Source organism: Thermobia domestica, chromosome 2 (assembly GCF_964235325.1).
Source record: "Thermobia domestica chromosome 2, izTheDome1.hap1.1, whole genome shotgun sequence".
NCBI lineage: Eukaryota > Metazoa > Arthropoda > Insecta > Zygentoma > Lepismatidae > Thermobia > Thermobia domestica.
Window position 1 is genome coordinate 14219106 of NC_137455.1, and position 22893 is coordinate 14241998.

A 22893-nucleotide genomic window follows, 5' to 3' on the forward strand; every position below is an offset into this window, starting at 1 on the left:
TTTTTGTCAACTTTATGACTTGATTGCCCTGTGCTCTGAACACTCCATATAGTAAACACAAGCTTCCGCAATTATTATAATAGAAAACGGTGGCGAAGCACTGTAGCTTTTGTTTCTCAATTAATAACCGTTTTTCAACTAATATCGATAGTTTTCGATTATTTTTACAAATCAACCCACTACCAATTTCCCATATATAGCAAGTTTCCTTTCCCCCCTCCCCGGTACTAATAAAGAATATACGGTTACAGGAACATTACTTTTTGTGTCATGTGAAACCAGTAAATATGAACTTACAAATGAAACATTTTCATTCGATGTCTTGTCGCCATTCTCTGCTTTTTACTGGCGTGTGTCGTTTCGTCCCAAGTAGCGTTTCGTTCCAGTAGAGTTTCGTTCCAATTCCACCATGTGTCGTATCGTTTCGACCCAAGCAGCATTTCCCCCTGAGCTAAACGCCGCTGTCTGTGCAATGTAGTTTTAAAAGCCTCAAATTGAGGAATCTTTGTCACCCCTGTCTGGTAGAGGTCTTTGAATTCATCGTCAAAGATCTGGAAATAATAATAAAATAAGGCTACTGTAGTTTGGGGGTCGTTCAAATATTACATAATCATAGCCCAAATTTAGCCACATAAAAGGTTCGCAAGTCAAAAACTAATAAAGCCTCAGTAACAGAATCCTAACCACTTACTACTAGACAAATAAAGACTGTTTTGTGAAAATTTAACATTTTTCAAATGCATCATTTAAGGTATAACACAGCTAATTTTCGAAAAACCGCAATGTTTGAAGGTCCATAACATAAAATCTAGTACAGGTATGGTTAATAATTCACTATATGTATATAATATTTACACATCTTCCAGCACATAGTAAACTTTAAATTTACGATTCTTATGAAATAGTTTAGGGATGATTCTAATCCACTTTACGCCTAGAAATAATTATATCGTACAGAAAGTAGAATTCGAAACGTGTAATTGTAATTTAACGAAGAAAAAAATGTGCTTTCATTTCATAAATTTATTTCATTAACAACATTATCGCATTGCATATTTCCCTTTTCATAGGTTTATTGATACAAAGATCACCTCTAGGGCAAGGGGTACCTGGTTCAATCTCCAGCGGCAGGAGTTTATGGTGGATATCAATGGGCAGGGACGTACGGAAGGGGGGGGGACACGGGGGTCCGGACCCCCCCCCCCGAAATTTCGACTTTTTAAAAATTTAGCCTAATTTTAGGGGCAATTTTAGCAATTTTAATATAAAATAGCTTCATATTTAGTTTGAACCCCCCCGAAATAAATTCCTGGGTACGCTACTGTCAATGGGCCCATTCAAATCCTCTCTACAAATGGTTTCATAATCATTCACTTTCATTAATTTTCCGTCTGCTTCAACATTTCCATCTCTTTCTAGACACCATACCCTCTAGCAAGTCTCCCACATTCTCATTCCATCATTCAGTTGCCTTAACCCTTTTAAGTTCTTTTTTTAAATATAGGTAAATTATAGACTTTCAGTCAGCTACAGCATTAGTCCTATTTATTGTAGGATCATGGTTTGTATATCATTCTCTTCAGAACAGCCTTTCAAACGGCACCATTTAAATTATTTCCCCTATCATGTCCCTCAGGTGGGAAATTTAGAGAATTTTTTTTTTCTGCATTTTTCAAATTTTGAGCTGCTCTGGACCTCCTGTATTAACGCACAGATCTCAAAATCAACTGAAAACTGGTGAAATTTTCTAAATCTGTGTAGAAAATTTTATTCACATGTCTCCATCATGTATCTGAAGCAGGAAAATCACGACAAAAGGACTTTTTAAAAAATTTTTAAAATCTTCTTGCCTCTCTGGACCCCCCTCTTTTAACGTAGGGATCTGAAAAATACTAAGGGTTACATTGAATGTATGCCAAATTTCAATCTCTTAGGCGCAAAAGCCCACCATAATAATAATAATAATAATAATAGGCATAAACATTTTTTTTTTAAATATGACATCATCACTCCTATGTCTTGACGCAGAAAGGCGTGACACCATACGTAACAATGTCTCTAGACTTGACGGGGAAAAAAAAGTAAAAAGCTTTATTGGTACTTTTTTTAATCGAGTAATGAAGGGACTACTGTAGTGCCTCTATATACGTACTAGAACTTAAAACGGTTATTCATCGTGACCCTTAGCCTAAAGCAGGGGAGGATCCATGGGGCGCCCCCCAGAAGAAGAAACTTTTCTTATTTTATATATACACAAAACCCATCCCGGAGTTTGGAGCTCTTAAAAGTAGCTGTAAGTGGCAATATTACACCCCCCACCCAGAAGTCCGTTCTGGATCCGCCCCCTGGCCTAAAGGGCATAATCGTGGCAGGTTGAACTGAACGATTTCATTTCATTTTTAATTTCGATCTTTCCATTACAAGCCAACCTTTTTCAAAACTCCCAACAGCAATATTCAAACACATCTCTCTTCCTTTATCTATAAATCTTTCGTGGATCACCCTTAATAATCGCCCATTCGTCGAGAAATCACAGTGTTTGCCCACTTGACGCATAATGTTAAAAACAGCCATTGTCAATCTATTGGTCCTAAATGAAGCGTTAGGAAACCTATTCCTACCTGTGAAATCGAAGTGTCTGTCTCCTCGCGAGCTCTCTTCTTCGCCTGCAATATGGCTTTGTGTATATGAATGCTGGCAACATCAGGAACACAATTGTGGCTCTCTTCCTTAACAAATTCTTCGTTGTTGGTAAACACTTTTCCTTTACATGGCCGTGCAACACAACGCCAAACAATTTCACCACACTTCCTCTCCATCTTCTTTGTATATCGATATCCATTAAATATCAAACTGGGTTGACCTCTCTTAGTTTCAGAAAACTCCATTGGAGAACGCTGATACAAATAACGTTAGCAAGTGTTCGGAGAGTCTATCCGGCTATGCTGCCACCTAGTTTCAGTTTCACGAACTACCGTGTGAGTCATCATCTGTGTGTCCCTGGGACGAAACTCTACTCGTTAGCCTGTTCACTAATCAATAAAAACGGCTCGAGACGAACTGCTATGGATTTGCATTGGGACGAAACACTACTACAAAGGGACGACATGCTACAGATTTTGCCTTACGACGAAACACTACAACACCTTTACTGGTAGTTTTTGTTTTCCTTCTGTATTTACGAAACCTTGTTTCTCATTATTCAGTAACCCACACGCACGTTAAGACTCCACTTGAAGAAATAACCACTACCTTCCAGAGGTTGAAATGCGTAATTGTGCACACAATCCTTCTTTATACAAACGAATATAACCCTCACAGATTATATATTTTCAGAAACTGTCTGAATGAGCTTGCCTACAAGTGGACACAGAATGAGTACAGAAGATTTATGATTAACATAATTTAAGGCGAGTTTAAGGACGCTCTAACCAGCAACAGATGGCAGCACTTTCCCCTATCTTTCGACTCCATTGTGTACTGAGCATTAATATTCACAATAATTTAATCGAATTCAGGAGATGAATCTTCAAAATTGACCCCAAAATAAATTGAATCAATAAGAATAATCCGTGTACTTTTCTACCACGTTATTTGCATTGTTGAGAGTTTAATTGTTGGAAGCATGTGTCCGAAGAGTAAAACGTATTCTGTACAGGAAATAAAACAAAATAATAATAAAAAAAAATACACAATTACTCTCTAATTACTAATTTGTCTTTGAATAAAGTTTATATACTCGCTCCTCACGAAACGCTCGGAAAGCCAGGGGATACATGCTGCCATCTGTTCCAGATAGTATAGCCTTTAATTTATGGGCCGCAGTGGCTCAGTGGTAGAGCGTTTACCTCTGGTGCATGAGATCCCTGTTCAATCCCAGCACGCGCAAAGTGAACTTTGTGGTGCACAAACATCGTGTACGTGAGTTTCCTCTGGAATCCCCCCTAGTCGACCTAATCATGAGACGTAAAACTCATTTCATTTCAAACCTTCAATTTAATAATCTGATTTAAAATTAATAATTTCAAGAAAATATATTACTTGATACGGACACTTAACGTTCTAGAAATTTAGTAGGCCATACATCACGAAGTCTTATTGATTCAGAACCGTCCTGAAACTCCAGATCGATGTTTAAGACTCAAATTTCTTTAAGTTTAACGTCCCACGATTATGCTAGTTAGGCTAAAGGAGACAGTGGTGATGAGAAGTGAATGAAATGAAGAAAGTGGGAGGAAACGGGAGAACCCTGAGAAAACCCCTACATACGGTGTTTGTCCACCACAAAGCTCACCTAGCGCGAGTTGGGATCGAACCCAGGGCTCCATGCACCAGAGGTGAACGCTCTACCACTAAGCCACCACGGCCCGTCAAATTACAAACAAACTATCCATATTGAATTTACAGTTGCCAACAAACAAAGAGAAACATGCTTATTCAAAAATTGCAATATATATATATTACAATTTTTAGGCTATCGTAAGAGAGAGGGTGCATTTTCACAACACGTGAACAGTATGGACACAATTAAGGAAAAATTGAATCCGTTGGAACTTCTAATTTTGATTAACTTTTCCGAGTTTTGTACAGTGGAATCAAGGTTAATATTTTAGACCTCGTTTTATATGAAACTTGAACAACTTACCGAAAACCTGATATTCTTTTTTTAAAATTGAACATCTACCCGCGAGCGTCCGCAAGAAGCGCCAAAATTTGTAGTCCTTTTAGTATGTGTAAATCCGAAATTTTTATTTTCCGTATTCCGGAAAGTATAAAAGGGAAATTTTCGAAAATTAAGAAATTCAAAATCAGAAAAATTATGGAATTTGGAAAACTTCTGGGATTCAGAAAAAACGGAATTTTGAAAAAAATACAGAATTTGTTAAAATTTCGGAATTCGGAAAGGGCTTTTATCAAAAATTCTGAAACACGGTTGGTTTAAAACTGATCAAATAGTAGTAATGGATTATGTTTTTTGGGTTGGAAGATATTCGTAACAAGAAATAATACCCTTAAGCAGGCAAGTAGCCAGGATTTCGTGAAGGGGGAGGGGGCATGACATGAAATACCGTGGTCAACACACCAGGGGCTCGATCATTATAAACTATTTTACTGGAACATATATTGGTTCGTTTAGCCAGGATTCGTTTCGTAACGGGGGGAAAGGGCGTAACATGAAATTCTGAAGGCCCAGGAGCTCGATCAATCTGAATTACTTTACCATCAACATATATTGGTTTGTTAGGACAATAAAATGAGGATATGATGGTAGGTATTTTAATAACAAACTATGAAAAAATCTCGAGTAGAATAATTAAAAAAAAAGTACTGAAAAAGATGATACAATATTTACGTCCTTCCCCTGTTTATTCAAATATAACAACTTCCCTTTCATTATGACCTTAACTATTATAAAAAGTACATACTCAATAATGTATTGTACAATCCGCGGCAAAAAACCTGCAACATGACCATATAAGTTTATTGTGAAATGACGAAGTCTTATGCTCCAAAATAAGTGTGCACGGGAGGAGGCCGAGGTTTATCCTGGCGTGATTCGTTCCACTTAGACGTTATGTTCATTCCCTGTACTGTTAGGCGTAGTTTCACAATACACTTACATCCTCATGTTGCAGGTTTTTTGCCGCGGATTGTACAATATCTGCTTCTATTCTCAGTTGATTTAAATGTTAACAGAACTTTCTTTCCATATAAAGTTTTGTTTTTATTATTCCGTCAACTACTGTCTGTTCCAAATGACAGGTTAAAGGAGCAGTGGAAAATTGTTTTTGAAAGAACGTGTTTGATAGTGCATGGATGTGATGATGAAAAATTAGGATACAAAATGTCCACGCTGTTACACAACGGCACTATGCTTTTGGAAGCTTGAAATCTCCCCTGACTATTAGCAGAAATTCTGAGAATTCCGTAACTTTTCTAGAAATTTCAAATTCCTTGACTCTTTCAGGATATATCGCTCACCTCGTCACCATGTATTGCAAATAATACAAATCTTCTCATAAGAAAGAGTAACTAAAACCTTCCTATAGTTGAATTTTAACGCTGATCCGTCCTTTTCTCATTTCATTTTTTTCATCCTTGCTGATTTTTTTTTATTTCTGGTCTCGAAGGAGGAGGGGGTGTCCAGAACCTTTCCCCTTGGCTACATGCCTGCCTTAAGTATCAATTTGTACAGAAATCATGCGACATAATTCTTGTAAAGAGATTTTTTCTTTTAAATCTCTGTAGTAGCAAAATTGGTCCATAATTTATATGCGAGAACTTCTATTATGCTTTGATTTCTAGAGCCCATTTTCCCTTACTTAGGTGGAAATGAAGTTGTGGTTACCTTACGCCAATCTTTTTTAGAACTAGCATAAAGGAAAACTTCTTCCTATAATTTGAACTATACAGCTTACCTTATATTTTGTCTCCAAACTATTAAATTATGACCTCTTCTTTTCCTTCTTTTCGCCGACAGAAAAAGTTTACCTTTTTTGCTGTTCCGCATTGATATTTTGAGATGTCCTTCTTTCAATCTTCTTTTATAGTTGTTTAATAACCTTTTCCCGATAAACAAATAAACACTCAATCACAACAAAGCTAACCGCTCGATTACACTAATTCGGCGATCACACACGAAATGCACTCAAGAACTCTTACCAGGAATTCTTTTAAGAACAGTGAGAGTAATGTTATATTTGACAAACTTCGTACTCCTTGAGTGCACAACCAAAAATACCAAGACTCGTTTCAATAAATCCCGCACCAAACGTCAATCATCCACAACACTGAGGTCGCAACAGCGTCTTAGCAATGGATAAGAGATCGTACAAATGTGCTTAGATGACCAATTTTCAGAATGTTCAAAGAGGACACTGGATTTGATTCCTAAATAGATAACAGTAGGACGCTTACAAAAAAAAATCCAGAATTTCATTTGAGGTTCAGAAAGAAATGGGGCATCAGGTTTCATATTGTAAAATTTCTAAATATATATTTTGTCTGTATGTGTTCCTCAAGTGTCTCTCTCCCTTCGGCTTATTTTTGAACTGACCTACGAGGTGTAATGTACCACATGCTTCCGTGTACAAACAATATCATACATGTATTTACGTCCGAGTACTACACACCACATGGGATTACTACAAGAAGCAGACGATGGACCCCCAGCACTTCCTACAAGTCACATGATGACATGGCAACAGAAGCGCCACCGCCGCCGGACACCTATATATTGGACAGCAACCAGCGGACAGCCACCAGTTTTCTGGCCTCTTGCTTGCCTGGAGCACTAGAAGAACCCAACCTCAAAGACTATTGTGCTACCAAAATGTCTTGATCCGTGGCAAAAATGTAAACTAAGGCACACAACCTCAACACACCCACGCGTTAAACCAATAAGAATTCAGCTGTTGCTAAGCGAGAGAAAGGGAGTGGAATCTCTTCAATCGATAGCAGCGCTTGGAGAAAACTACGTGTCAACGGTCAATGTGATATATCTATAGTCTGCTGTGGGACTCTTTGGCAACTCCTTTCCTCCTGGCATATCTTACTTCGGGGCTCTGTCGGGATCCCAACCTCAGCTGCTTAGCCTGCCTGCTTCGGGGCTCTGTCAATTTTATTCCCCTTACTGCGGAACATTGGGGTTTTCTTCGCCACTTTGCTTAGCCTGCTTCAGGGCTCTGTAGAGATCCTGCCACGGTCTTGGGCTACCTAATTTCTCCCTCACAATAGAGAAAAGAGTACTAAAGCAATTGTGTAAATACTATTGTTACCGTACATTAAACAATGTTATAAAAAGTATATTACCTTCTGTCTTCTGTATGTTTCCTTAGTACATTAGAAAGCTTCCTTTTTCTTCTTTTAGCAGAAAGACGAATGCGTGTGCTTTTCGCTTTCAAAAATCTGTCTTTGATAAGAGGCATTATCACTTTACAAGCTGAGAACACGTTTCTCACAGCTAAACATACACATACATAAAATAGAACGGAATAGTAAGTTATGCCTCTCCTGTTTCCTTGCAACTTTGGGCCGCTTTTGTGCCAGTATGATAGTCACTGAGGAGTGAAGGGTCAAGGTCCTCTCTCGTATTTAAAGTATCTGCACCGCTAAAAGAAAGGAGTGGGCGACCGTAGAACCATCTTACAAACAAACAGCGAACTACTTAAGCATGAACAAACACAGAGGGTCATTACTTCAAAATCACGGATGACTGATATAAGTTTTGATCGATTGTTCTATTACTTCTGCTAACTAAACGCAATAAGTAGCACAGTGCGAACCAAGTTAAAATACGTTTCTTCATTTCTGTGAACGTCCGAACCTTTCACTTCATTTCAACTATGTACTGTATAATCAGGGGTGGCATCTGCCTATATTATTATTAATTTCTTATTATATAGGAAATTCAATTAAGGATTCCCGATTTCTATGAAAAAAATGTAATTCATCAAATCATTCCTTCCAGTTCTCAACACTCGTACACACTATACTGAGGTTTCTATGCTCAACTTTTTTAAAAATATATATGACTAGCAGCGTTCACCCCGCTTCGCTGCGGTCACCCCGGAACGCAATAAACGTTGTTACTTAGATAATTTTTACTTTTTCGCTTTCAAGTGATATGATAAAAACCATAGAAGATTGCAGTAAATGTTAACATTATATCGCCTGTCATTTATGTTAACCCGCCCCGCTTCGCTGCGGTCACCCCGGAACGCAATAAACTTTGTTACTTAGATAATTTTTACTTTTTCGCTTTCAAATTGCAGTAAATGCTAACATTATAGCGCCTGTCATTTATGTTAACCCGCCGAGTCACATGGTCATGCGGGTTGCATATAAATACGTTTATTTTTACCTATGATGAACTAATAACAAAGGATTTGTACGTATGGACACTTGAATGGTCAATTATCTCAAGACACTGGTAATTAAAAATTAAAGTGATATGATAAAAACCATCTAGGGTCCAAATCATAATAACCCCCCAAAAATGAAAGAAATTGGTTCAGCCGTATTAGCGTGATGAGTTCACAAAGGATTTGTGCGTTCTCTTTTATATATATAGATAAAAACATCATATTCCAGTTAATGTATGAAAACCCCGTGTTAAAATGAACGATTTTCAGCCCCTCGACGCGGCCACCTAAGCCAAGCTCTTAAGAGTCTTCATCCCGGCGAAATTAAAATACCGCTAATTTTACAGTAATTATGTGATATCTTCAAATAGATCAAATATAATCAAAATGTGGAACAAGAGTGCCCTAGACAATATTATTTTACATGAGATACCGTTATTACGACTCACTTATCTGCTTTCGATTTCGAGCCATTTTGAAAATCGGCATTTATTTTCGCGTTTCTAAACAGCTGAAAACGGAAAGCCACTAGCTGACTTGTGATAACGGTACCTCACGCAAAATAATATTGTCTAGGGCGCTCTTGTTCCATATTTCAATTATCTTTTATCTATTTGAAGATATCACATAATTACTGTATAATTAGCGGTATTTTAATTTCGCCGGGATGAAGACTCTTAACTTATTTTGCCATACTTTATATACAGAACAGAACAATCTTATGAACACTAGGGTAGATAGCATTGCTTTTGGGGAGCAGTATTGGAGCCATTCAAATTTTGAGAAGCATTTGTGTTCAATGCGGTTTGCTGAATAAAGAAAAATAAGACACACACTAATTATATGAATGTCGTTCATTCTAGCTTTGGAACTTCTTTACCTTAATTAATACTAGAATCTAAGCAAAATAAATCACTTTTAATGAATAATAGTGTTGCAGTTTCGGCAATGTATCATTGCCTTTATCTGCCAAAACTCCAACAATATTTATTATTTATGAAAAGTGATTCCCTTTGATCAGATTTTTAATATTAAGCGACCGTAGTTCCGTTGGTACATCATTGACTTAGCATTAGGGTTTTCAGGTAAAGTGACGAAGTCATATTTCCAATTATGAGCATTTATTATTATTCTTATAATTATTATTATATGTTAGTAGTAACAGCAATAGGATTTTCATATGTACAAAGACGAACATGGAATATATCTTCTGAATGATAATTTTACAGGTTTATAATAAGTCAGATTTGCAGTTGTGAAAGAAGAATAAATAATTTTATTTTAAGTAGAATTTTGAAATGAAATCTTTAAATTTTACGTCCCACGGATATATCGGCCAGGTAAAGAGGACGGTGATGATGACAAATGAATGAAATGATGGAATAAAGAAAGTGGGAGGAAATGGGAAAAACTCCAGAAAACCCACGCACACGGTCTTTCTCCACCATGTAACGTAATAGTCCCAATAAATGTATATTTTATATATATTTTGTATAAGAACATTTGTAAGAGCGCAAAGGATAAAAACTACATAGAGGGAGAGATAGTCTAGAATTGATAGGCCTATGTCTGAAGTGAGCTACCATCTGGTGGGCAATCTCGGTACTCGGTAGAGAACTAAACCGGGCCGTTACGAATTTGCCTCACTTTGGATTTCGCAGGTAAGGAGTAATGACATATTTAAGTTACTTCTATTGAAAGGATTTAATCTATAAAAATGTAATACTTCAATTTTATTTAGACTATATGTAAATGGAAAAGGAAGTCTTTAGGTATCATCCCGGCATATTTAGGTCTCATGGGAAAATATATTTGGTCTATATTAACCTTCGAAATTTAACCTGCCACGAGGCCTTATGCAAACTAATCATTTGTGCTCACAATTAAAATTATTAAACTTGTTATTCGTCTTGAGACTTTACGAAATTAATGGTTTAGAGTATATAAAAGATACCGTATTTAAATTACGATTTCGATATTGAATATTTATATTACTTGTTGTTCTTCGTTACATTTTCACTACTTGTTTAACGTGTATAAAAAGCATATACTTTCCATGTTAATAAAATTGTTGCTTTAAAATTAGTATTATATTTCCCACGATATCTATTAATAATCCTTGTGCTGGCCTCCGTTGAATTTATAGAATTCACTAGAAGCCAAGCATGTTACATAATTTTTAAGGCTGCGAAATCCAAAGTCCATCAAGTGGGCAAGCATAAAAATTACAGCTGTCTTCTTGATGAGATATCGTGTGGGAGAAAAAAAAATATTGAAAGTTGTGAGCACCTTAGAGATTTATCAAGTGTAAAACATGAGTGAACATAATTTAATTTCTTTCTCGGATAATGAAGATTTTACTGAAAGTAATGAAAGTGATAAAGGTGAATTTAATCAAACTGTTGAAACTGAAAATGAAGTTGGTGTGGGTTACCCAAACGCCCAGGTTTTTAGAGAGCCACTTAATGTTGAGTTGAATGCACGAGGTTCACGGGAGCCATTTCGTGCTGAACAAACTGCACACACAGCCAGTGGGTTATATGGTGCAGAATTAAATGCACACTCCTTTAGAGAACAATACTGTTCTGAACAAAATGTACAAGCTCCGTGTGAGCCCTTTAATAGTGAACATTTTTCACAGACAATTAGGTACCCATGTCCACGATGTGGCAATATTAGTGGTGCAGGTAAACCTTATGTAGGCCAATCAAAGGTATCTTGGACTAAGGTTCCGATGCGACGCGGAGTGAATGTACAGTCTGTAGGTCAAAATAATCTTGGACAAGGCACAGATATACATCAGCGTAACATTTATTTTTCAAAACACAATAATAAAGGTACTCCCAATGTACAGGGTAGGCAGGATCAGTTCATGAAAAATGAACGAACTGTGTCCTATAGGAATGAAAATGAAACGCAGTGTAAACAGTATAATGAAAGTAGAATGCCGTCTTCATTGGCACAGATGAATTTAATGCAGCCAAATATGGCACGTCCTGCTATTCAATGTAACTTTGATAAATTACTAGGGCAAAGTGTTTTCCGTTCATTGGAACAGCAAATTAAGTCATTACCTATAGTAGATGGCACAGATAGCCATTCTTGTTTCATCTTTCTGGTTAGGTTAGATGAGCTTATAAGGAGGTATGACTTGGAATTAGAAGCTATTTTGGTAGCAAGTTTAACCCAAACTAGGGGTGAATTTAACAGAACCTTTCATTCTTTCCTTACACGTTGTAATGATTGGGAGGAAATTTGTACTAATTTGCTATGTAAATATATATCCACAGTAGGTCGTACACAATATGTACGAAAATTCTTCTACCGATTAATGAATGATGGGGAAGAACTTGGAACATTTTTCCAAGAGAAAATCAGTGTTGCCAATGTTCTGGGTATGACATACACTGAACAAATATTTTGTAATATTGTAACCAGTCTGGTTTTACCAGAAATATACCAAAATTGTTTTGGGGAAGCCATACCATCTTCAGTTTCTGAATTGTTGACCATAGCGCAAACTTACGATCATTTTGTTAAATATCAAAGAGATTATATGTCACTTAAAACAATGCCACCTGCTATAAATATACCGAACATTTTTGAAGAAACACAAAATCATTCTAAAATTCAAAAACAAGTTTCTGGCTTGCAAAATGAAAAACGTAATCTTATTAGATGTTATAAATGTGCTGGTTATGGACATACTCAGCGGTTCTGTGTTAGTGGAAAAACTATGCGTACATCAGTGCCACCTTCAAAAACACTAATTAATATGCAGCGTGATAAACAAATATTATACATCATAGTACTAATTGCGGGCATCACAAACTCTTGTTTATTGGACACAGCTTCTAGTATCAATTTGATAAGCAGAAAATATTTACATCAAATTATGTGTCGTGTTCCTATAAACCCTACTTCAGCAGAATTAGTGACTACCACTGTTGATGGTCATTTGGTTGAACTTCATGAAAACACAGAAATTAAATTTTCAATTCAAGGTTGTGAATTCAGTGAAACATTTTACATCATAAACTCTCCACATTTTGATTTGCTGTTAGGAAATAACTTTCTTTTAAAATGGAAAGCTGATATCAAATTGAGTGCCAAACAATTTATAATTGAACAGAAGAATCTTACTGTTCCTCTATTTTGGAGGGATTATTTGTCTCCAATGGAAACTACTCGTCCTATATCTCATTCCAGCGTCTCCGATGCGGTCCGGAGTCACTCTAGAGAGAGGCGTAATGGACAAAGGATCGTACGGGAAGGACACTGGAAACCAAAAACAAATAAACAAAGTGCCCGGCAGAAACAGCACTGTACCTTTCTGGCAGCAGATTCCGGTGGACCGGAGGACCAGGCCACAACAAAGAAACCAGGTAGTGAATACCTTGTTTATTATCATAATAAAACGAATAGCATTAATGACATATATGATGAATGTGATTCTGACAATTGTAATTTTGATAATACTTCCTCTCTTTCAGTTAAACTTGTAGAACAATACCCAGATTTACCATGTTATGTTGAAAATCTTTGTGAGAAATATAGTGATGTTATCACTGAACAACTAGGGACAATAAAAGGGTTCACTTATGAAATAGAAATGGAGGATGAAACTCCAGTACGTCTCCCCCCATATCAAATTACAGGCCCTAAACTTAAAGCTCTTGATGATTATATAAATCAGCTTATTGACAAGGGAGTGGTTCGTGAGGTCGATTTCTCTCCTTATTCGTCTCCGTGCTTTTTAGTTCACAATAAGGACGGTACTCCTAGACTTGTTATAGCATACTCTGAAATTAACAAGAAAGTAAGGGTTAATAGTTATCCATCCCCGCATGTAGAAGCTACTATAGCGAATTTAGGAAAGGATACCATCTTCGGAAGATTAGATATAAAGCAAAGTTTCTATCAGTTCTCTATCTCTGAGAGTAGTAGAAAATATACTACATTTTGTACACCTAACCGTTTATTAGAACATTTAGTTCTCCCAATGGGATTTCGTTTGAGCCCATATGTTCTTACTAGTTTCATGTACAAAATCTTTGGGGATTTAGTAGGTAAAAATCTTGAAATTTTTCAAGATGATTTCCTTATTCATGCCTCAGATATTGAAACCTATAAAAAAGTATTAGAGGAAATTCTTGAACGTTTTCGAAAATGGGGAATTACAGTTTCAAAAAGGAAAACACAACTCTTCCAAACTAAAATCAAATTCCTAGGTTATGAATTTGAAGCGGGAGAAACTAGAATTGATCCGGATAGGATTGACACAATTCTTAAATTACCTAAGCCCAAAAATAAGAAAGGTGTAAATCGTATCTGTGGGTTTTTTAATTATTTCCGAAAATACGTGAAAGATTATGCGGAAATCATGGAACCTCTTCACCGCTTAAGATCCAATAAAATTAAATTTCACTGGGGTGAGAGGGAAGATGAAGCCTATAATAATATTAAGCAAGCATTTGTTGAACATGCTGTATTACAATTACCAGACATGAATAAATCTTTTGTCATTCATGTAGATAGTACTTACAAGAAACATTCCGCTATACTTTCTCAATATGATGATGATGGCCTTCTTAGACCCGTATCATTTTTCTCTAAGAATATTTCATCAGTAGATTGGTCTAAAAGCATATATGAACTTGAACTACGTTCTCTTCTCCTAGCTATCGAAAAATTTGAAATGTATCTTATAAAACCATTTACTGTTTTTTGTGATAATTCATCAGTCACGTGGTTGTTACGGAATCATAAGCGTCAACGTAAGTATGGTACATTAATTGAAAAACTATCTAAATATTCCTTCAAGGTTGTTTATCTCCGCAGTAAGCAGAACTTTTTATCTGATTTTATTTCGCGCACGAACAATGGTGTGGAATTCTATACTAATGATCCTTCAGTTAATGAAATTGAAGAATTTGAAGGGAAACCAGTCAACCTTAGTTTCGCCAATTTTTGGAGTTCACCCTTGTTTAACAAACCGTTAAAAGAACATCAAATGGAAGATCCTGAAGTACGGAATATTATCCAAGAAGTGCGGCGAGGTCAAAGGGCGGATGAATACTGTCTTAAGGACGGAATCTTAATGAAGAAGACCCGAGGCCGAAGAAACCATGGTTGGAGGATAGTCATCCCTAAGGAAATGGTGTATCCTATCATGAAATATTTTCACTGTGATGAGATGGGCGGATTTCACGCTGGATATTCCAAGACGATAGCGAAGATAGCCTCCAGATGTACCTGGAAGACCTTATACCGTGACGTCAGAGAATACGTGAAAGGATGTCAGCGATGTCAACTCTGTAAGGACACCAACAGAAAAAAACAAGGAGTTTACTATAGTAGGAAAGTTACTACGCCAAATAACAGCTGGTATTTAGACACTGTTGGCCAGCTTCCAAATTCTGGACCTTATCGTCATATCCTCGTTATTACTGACGCAGCATCACGATTCGTCATGCTTCAACCTTTGCGTTCCTTGAATTTCAAGGTTATATGCAAACATTTAATGAAGTTGTTCATGTTAGTTGGACAACCTCAGAAAATCATTCATGATCGTGCTCAGGTGTTCTGTAGTCATCACATGAAACAATTTCTCTTTAGTTTAGGTATCCAGGATGTGAGTACAGCTCCGTACAATCCTAGCAGTAACCTTTGTGAAAGAGTGAACAGAGTGCTTAAGAACATGCTCCGTGTTTATTGTAATGAACATCAAAATAATTGGGCTGAACTGTTGGACAGAATCCAATTCACCTTAAACATCAGTAAGAGTGAGAGTACGGGATACGAGCCATCTGAATTGTTTCTTGGGAGAAAACTTTATACACCTTTGGACGTGTTGTGGGAAATAGACTTCGACGAGTTAACTAAGGCGCCGGATAAAGAAGAAAGGTTGAGGAGAGTCATCATCAACATTGATAAAGCCTGGCGTAGAAAGGAGAAATGTTATAATAAAAATAGAGAACCTAGTAATTATTCGGAAGGTCAGAAGGTATTGGTTAGGAAGTTTCAAAAGGCTTCATTACCTAAACATTATACTCCTAAATTATCCCCCTTATTTTATGGGCCATTTGAGGTCATTAATAAACCTACGTTAAACACCCTTTGGTTAAGAAAATGTGATCAACCTAATGTTATCATTAAGAGACATATAAATCATGTTAAACCTTATGTTGATAATAATGAATCTTAATATGTATATGTTATCTTGTAATCATTGTTAGATATTTTTGTGGGTTTATTATTTTTTCTTTGCAGAGAGAAGTATTCCATATCCTCCTAATACTTTGTAAAGCAGGCATGGCAATAAGATGTAATATATAAGAGAGTAGTTTATTATAAGATTCTGGAAAACTGTAAGTAGAAAATTTTTGGTCAACAATTCATATTCCATTTATTGTGGACTATTCCTTTTGTAGTAAGGTTAGTATCCTATATAGAGAGAGGGGTAGGATATATTATGTAACGTAATAGTCCCAATAAATGTATATTTTATATATATTTTGTATAAGAACATTTGTAAGAGCGCAAAGGATAAAAACTACATAGAGGGAGAGATAGTCTAGAATTGATAGGCCTATGTCTGAAGTGAGCTACCATCTGGTGGGCAATCTCGGTACTCGGTAGAGAACTAAACCGGGCCGTTACGAATTTGCCTCACTTTGGATTTCGCAGGTAAGGAGTAATGACATATTTAAGTTACTTCTATTGAAAGGATTTAATCTATAAAAATGTAATACTTCAATTTTATTTAGACTATATGTAAATGGAAAAGGAAGTCTTTAAGTATCATCCCGGCATATTTAGGTCTCATGGGAAAATATATTTGGTCTATATTAACCTTCGAAATTTAACCTGCCACGAGGCCTTATGCAAACTAATCATTTGTGCTCACAATTAAAATTATTAAACTTGTTATTCGTCTTGAGACTTTACGAAATTAATGGTTTAGAGTATATAAAAGATACCGTATTTAAATTACGATTTCGATATTGAATATTTATATTACTTGTTGTTCTTCGTTACATTTTCACTACTTGTTTAACGTGTATAAAAAGCATATACTTTCCATGTTAATAAAATTGTTGCTTTAAAATTAGTATTATATTTCCCACGATATCTATTAATAATCCTTGTGCTGGCCTCCGTTGAATTTATAGAATTCACTAGAAGCCAAGCATGTTACAACCACAAAGCTCACTTGGTGCGAGATGGGGTCGAACCAAGGGCTCCATGTACCAGAAGTAAACGCTCTACCACTGAGCCACCGCGGCGCCTTAAGTAGAATTTTGTTTTAGTATTTGTAGGGAGATATTCCCTAACAGCTGCTAAAATGGTGGTTCTACATTAGATATCCTATTTACATCACAGTACGTTTTAGTTACACAAGTCTTTATGGTGAACAAATATTGTGTGCGTTCGATTCTCCCGTTTCCTCCCTCTTTCGTCATTTCACTATTTCCTTCATCACTGCAGTCTCCCTTAGCCTCGGAGCATAATCCTGAGGGACGTTAAAAATACATACATTAACCGTTCTTGATATGTAATTATAATTAACTAGCAGAATACCCGTTCCTCGCACGGGGAGAATATGTTTAATTTTGAACATAAAGGGATAAATTTGGAGTTAAACAGCATCGGAAGTGTTACTGTTCATTTCAGCGACCCCGGAAACCATGGATTCGATAATAATAGCGGTCATTTTTTTATGTATCTCCCCCTCCCCCAAATTGCGAGACTGAATTTGGATTTAAACGGCATCGGAAGTGTCACTGTTCATTTCAGCGACCCCCGAAACCATGGATTCGATAATAATAGCGGTCATTTTTTATGTATCTCCCCCTCCCCCAAATTGCGGGACTGAATTTGGATTTAAATGGCATCGGAAGTGTCACTGTTCATTTCAGCGACCCCGAAAATTATAGATTCGACACTACTATCGGTCAATTTTGATCATTTTTAAATATCTCCCCTTCCCCTCAAAGTTGCACCGTTAAAGTGAAACGATGAAACCTATCCCAGACCCGAACCTCATCTATGTTGAAAATTTGATCGAGATCGGTCGGGTGGTTCAAGAGTTATTAAGTCATAAACATAGTTCCTTTTATTTTTATATGTATATATTTGTATGTTTTCCTTTTTTCTACTAAAGCTCAACTTGAGATGGTTCATATTTTCAGATGCAAACATATGGTTCATATCTTCAGATGCAAACATACGCCCAGTCACCTATATCACTTAAGTTTTGTAATATATTAATAACAGTTTTTAATACAGTAATTTTAATGCAAAAATTGATGATAATGGTGGATGATGATATATGGCGAATGAATGCAAAACTGTAAAATCTCTTACCTCTGTAAGTAAAAGTGAAGTTTCTGAGCAGCTTCTTTCTTCCTTCTTTGTCTTTGGGCTCTGGATCTTTTGTTATGCACCTTCTGATCCCAAATTTTCTTTTTAGCCATTACAAATATTACAACCAATTAGCCTATTTCCTGTAAGTTCCATTTCTGATTGCTCCGGATCTATCTATCATTTCACATGACTCAAGGTAAAGTCATTCGTGATTGACGTTTGGCAACACAGCAAACTATCATGCTGCATGGTAAATCTAGTAAAAATACAGACTCTATTTATGCAAATGATAAACAAATAAATTTACCAAATAAAAAGGTAAATATTTTATTAACATCGACGTAAGCCACAGTATAGATAGTGCATGTTATTTGCAATAAAGCTTATGAAAGTAAGAGAAATGCAAAAGATATGTCGCACGTATGCTGCATCAAGGACGAACATAGCGAGGTTCTGACTAGGGATGGGCAAAACCGGTTTTTATAAAAACCGGAAACCGGTTTCTAAAAACTGGTTCGTTTTGTTTACCGAAACCGGTTCGGCTTTCATCGAAACTGGTTTCGGTGAAAACTTTTGGAAAACACATAAAACTATTTCTGTGGAAACGGAATTTGTTTGCGGAGAGCAACGAAACACTATTCTGGTCAGAAATAGAACAAATTAAAAGAAAGAAAAAAAAAAAAGGAACAGGTTTCGGTGAAAAACAGAACAGGTTTTGGAGAAAACCGTATTTTGTGCCCCCACTAGTTCTGACAAGTTAGCAAAAGATAAAGAAGAGGTGGAAGACGTATTTCCAAAAACTTCCCAATGAAGAAAAACCGAAGGGAACGTGCGAAAATCTATGCACGAATCAGGGACTGGTTCGACTTGTGACCATGGTAGAGGTAGAAAATGCCATACAAAAGATGAAAAGTGCTAAAGCCCCAGGATCCGATAATCTCCCTATAATGGAAAAGTTTAGGTAAAGGAGGTGTGTAGTGGTTTACTCGATTTTTTAATAGGGTATTGAAAACGGGAAAAATGCCAAACCAATGAAGTAGCTATATTGTACTGCTTTTAAAAAAAACAAAGGAGACATGCAAGAACGTGGCAACTACAGAGGAATGAAACTTAATGAGCCATGCAATGATGCAAAATTGAGAGAAGAGACCGAAATTACAGAGAACCACTTTGACTTCATGCCACGGCAATTGACAACTAATGCAACACTTGCACTTGGGATGCTAATGGAAAAGTACAGAGAATACAAAGACCTCCGTACAGTTTTCATCGACCTACAGAAATTGTATGATAGAGTGCCATGGGATCTTATTTGGTGAGCACTGAAGAAAAAGTGTGTTCGGGACACATACATCTGTGTAATTCAAGATATGTATAATGGATGTTGGACAGAAATGAAGAGAGTCTGCGGAATAACAGAAGAGTTCGCAATGAGGGATCTAGTCTTAGCTCATACCTTTCTGCAATTGTGATGGACGAACTTACAAAGAATATCCAAGAGTTAGCACCTTGGAATATGCAATTTACGGATGACATCGTACTGATGAATGAGAACAAGGTCGCTCTGCAAGAGAAATTAGATGCCTGGAGAGCAAAAGGCTTAGAATTAATAGAACTAAGAACATTTACAGTGTCCTTTCGGGAAAAATCGAGAATCCAAAAATACAACTGGACGAAAAAGAAGAGGTGGTAATGAATACAAGTACGTACTTGGGATCAGTTCTGCAGGAAATGCAGGAACAGAAGATATAAACAGCAGAATTAGCAGCGGTTGGACAAAATGGAGAGAAGCCGTATGAGTGTTGTGTGAACGTAGAGTACCAATAAGGCTTGAAGGAAAAGTTTACAAAACAGTAGTGAGACCTGCTATATTATACGGAGCGGAATGTTGGACGACGAAGAAGAGAAAGGAACAGAAATTATATGTTGCGGTGGATGTGTAGAGTGACGCGGAAGGACAAAATTAAGAATGAAGTTGATCTGGAGAACAGTAAAGGTGAGATCTGTAGTAGAACAACTATAAGAAAGTAGACTGAGATGGTTTGGGCACGTAAGAAGAAGACCCTTTGAAGTATGTAGCTCACCGAGTAGATGCTACAGAGAGAAACGAGCCCGAGGCTGACCAAAGAAGAAGTAGGAAAATTATATTCAGAACGATAGGATGCACTGTGGTGTCACAACGGATATGACAAGATAGAAACAGGTGTAGGACAGCGATCCAAAAAAGCCAACCCCAGATAACTGGGAAAAAGTTTTAGAAGAAGAAAAAAAATGTGTAACTAAATATTCCATTTTTAAGGTGAAACCACACAAACCGTACATAAATCTGTATATATGTCATGTGACCTGCCAACATGAAACTTAGGCGTACGAAAACTTTCTCTCTATTTCTCTATGGATGAGACGATCGACTTGTTATTAGCCTACCATCCTCAAATTTTACAGACTATTATTTACATACAACAGAGCCTTTCTATTAACAAATTATCCCCTATACCAGGCAAAATTTTTTGTTGGCAGGGGTTCAAAGTTTTCGAAAACAAAATGTCCTCTTGCATGTCGTTGAATTCCGCGTCGTGTACGAGTGACAGGGATGTAAAATCGGAATCGACAATCGAATCCTGACAATTGGAACGGATAGTATTGTGAAGGCCTGGAAAAAACTCGGAAATTTTGGAAAAAATTAAAATTTTCGAATATTTTACTATATTATGCTTTTTAAAGTGAAAATTATCTTATATTTACTAGTTTACAGTTAAAATAATTGTGTACTTATATTTCTTGTATTAGAATAGGGAAATTTTGTGGCAACAAATATGTGTGCACCACTTATCCAAACACTTTAACGTTAGTACCGTGATAGAATGTAGTTATGGCTACACACGAAACTAAAATATAATCCTAGTTTGATTAATTTAGACGCATTTAAATTACCTTCAGCAATCTCGTGAAATTCCCGCTTGACGGCAGGGAAGTTTTAAAATAACGGGTTTAATATATAATATATAAAAAATAATTTGGTTAAAATTAACACAATGCCTATTGTCTCTTACTGTTCAGACTAGTCTAGAATGTACCGGTATATATTTTTGTCAAGTAGCGAAACTTCGTGTCACGCTTTTGTAAGCCGACCAAGCAGAATAGCAAATCCAGTCCAGACATTTTTGTAACGTAAACGGGCAACCGGGGTCTATCAGGCCCAGTATATATTTTAAGTGCACAACACTCAAAATTCAATGTCTGTTGCCGCATACTGTTCCGACTAAAGGTTACAATAGTCACGTGTTCAATATATAATTATGTGACAATTTGATCTAATATTTGACAGGAATTTCACTAAAGTTATACGGGGCCTCCTAGGCCCCGGCTGCCCGGTTACGTCAGGAAAAGATTTTCAAATTAAAAAAAAAAAAAACTTTACCAACTCGATATGTTCATGATTTTAACTTCGACGAAAGATAGAAGAATTCAGTATTTTATGTCTTCGAAATATGTATGGTTATTGAGAAATTTTAGAAAAATGAAGCTACTGGGCCTGGGAGGCCCCGGTTGCCCGGATAAGGGTTAAGCAAATTACATGAAAAATCAATTCATGTAAAATCATCAACTACGGTTGCTCGACCAACATTTTTTTCTTTTCACTAAAGGTTACCTTACAAATGACATGCTGAGATAGATCAGATTTTTCATCTGCCGCCATCTTGAATTTAGACTCATTTTTCTTCACTGCCACGCGTAAAAATAAGGGTTTGCAATGGTGCAAAAAACCAGCTACTGCACAGTTACTACGAAAGATAGAAAGTTGGTCTTAAAACAGAGATATTGGTTTTTCATAAAACATATATATATATATATATAAAGCCAGGATAATGTTTTGATAACAGGAATTTTCAAGATCTTGAATGCAGCCATCAAAAGTACAAAACTTGTCATTTTCGAAAGTCTGTAAGGTTCAAAGTACTTGAAACTACAGGATAGAGTTTTCTGTATAAGAAGTATGGCTAGAAAGCTTTTCAGACTGTGTTGGGAAACAGATTTTGCAAGGAAAAGGATAAAACCGACACACACAAAAAGGTGTTGTTCGAGTTATGTACTGATACAGTGGGGGAATGTGTTGAGAAACAGATTTTGCAAGGAAAAAAAAATGGATAAGATAATTTAACCTTTACACGACGAAGTTGGTCGTTTTCGACCAATAGCGATTTTGGCTGAAAATACGGTTTGGTCCTTTTCGACCAAAAGAATTATTCAGACCAATAACTAATGTAGCACTGGCTATCCTGCATCAAACCTTCCGCTGCTAGCATCTGTGTGTTCTAAAACGATCATAGAAACACGTGACTGAAATATGGTTCACCAGTTGTAACCCAAACAAACTATAAAATTGGTTACTTTTCCTCCCTTTATTTTTTTTTCATTTCTTCACGTTGACTTTTGTGACCGCTTGTTTATCAATTATTTCTGCTGACACGAGGAGATTGTTTCTCTTGTGAGGAACTCAGCTTACACTTCGAGGTGTTTATTACCAATGATGTTGATGAGATAAGGGAAAATGTGTGTGCGTGAATGCGTTTGTGTGTGTGTGAGAGTGTTTCTGTCCAGACAGTCTACACTCTATCCCTTTGTGTGTTTCATGGTACATTGCGTTATAACTCTCCTA

At 36.6% G+C, this 22893-nt stretch overlaps 1 protein-coding gene across 32 annotated transcripts in view; it reads right to left on the reverse strand.

Moving 5' to 3' along the window:
• The window catches only part of LOC145670271 (uncharacterized), a 312108-nt gene that overhangs the window by 124676 nt on the left and 164539 nt on the right, over positions 1-22893 (reverse strand). For 5 of the 32 annotated variants that reach the window (XM_081739036.1, XM_081738984.1, XM_081738916.1 and 2 more), the window contains exon 2: positions 18234-18489. The exons of 17 other annotated variants lie outside the window; for them this stretch is intronic. In XM_081739036.1, the coding sequence (XP_081595162.1) occupies positions 18234-18343 (110 nt within the window). In that variant the 5' untranslated portion in view covers positions 18344-18489. Of the gene's footprint in view, positions 1-297; positions 552-2621; positions 2923-6419; positions 6564-7812; positions 8426-18233; positions 18490-22893 lie in introns of those variants that run through there. 10 more of the 32 variants (XM_081738787.1, XM_081738752.1, XM_081738873.1 and 7 more) reach the window with 9 other exon arrangements.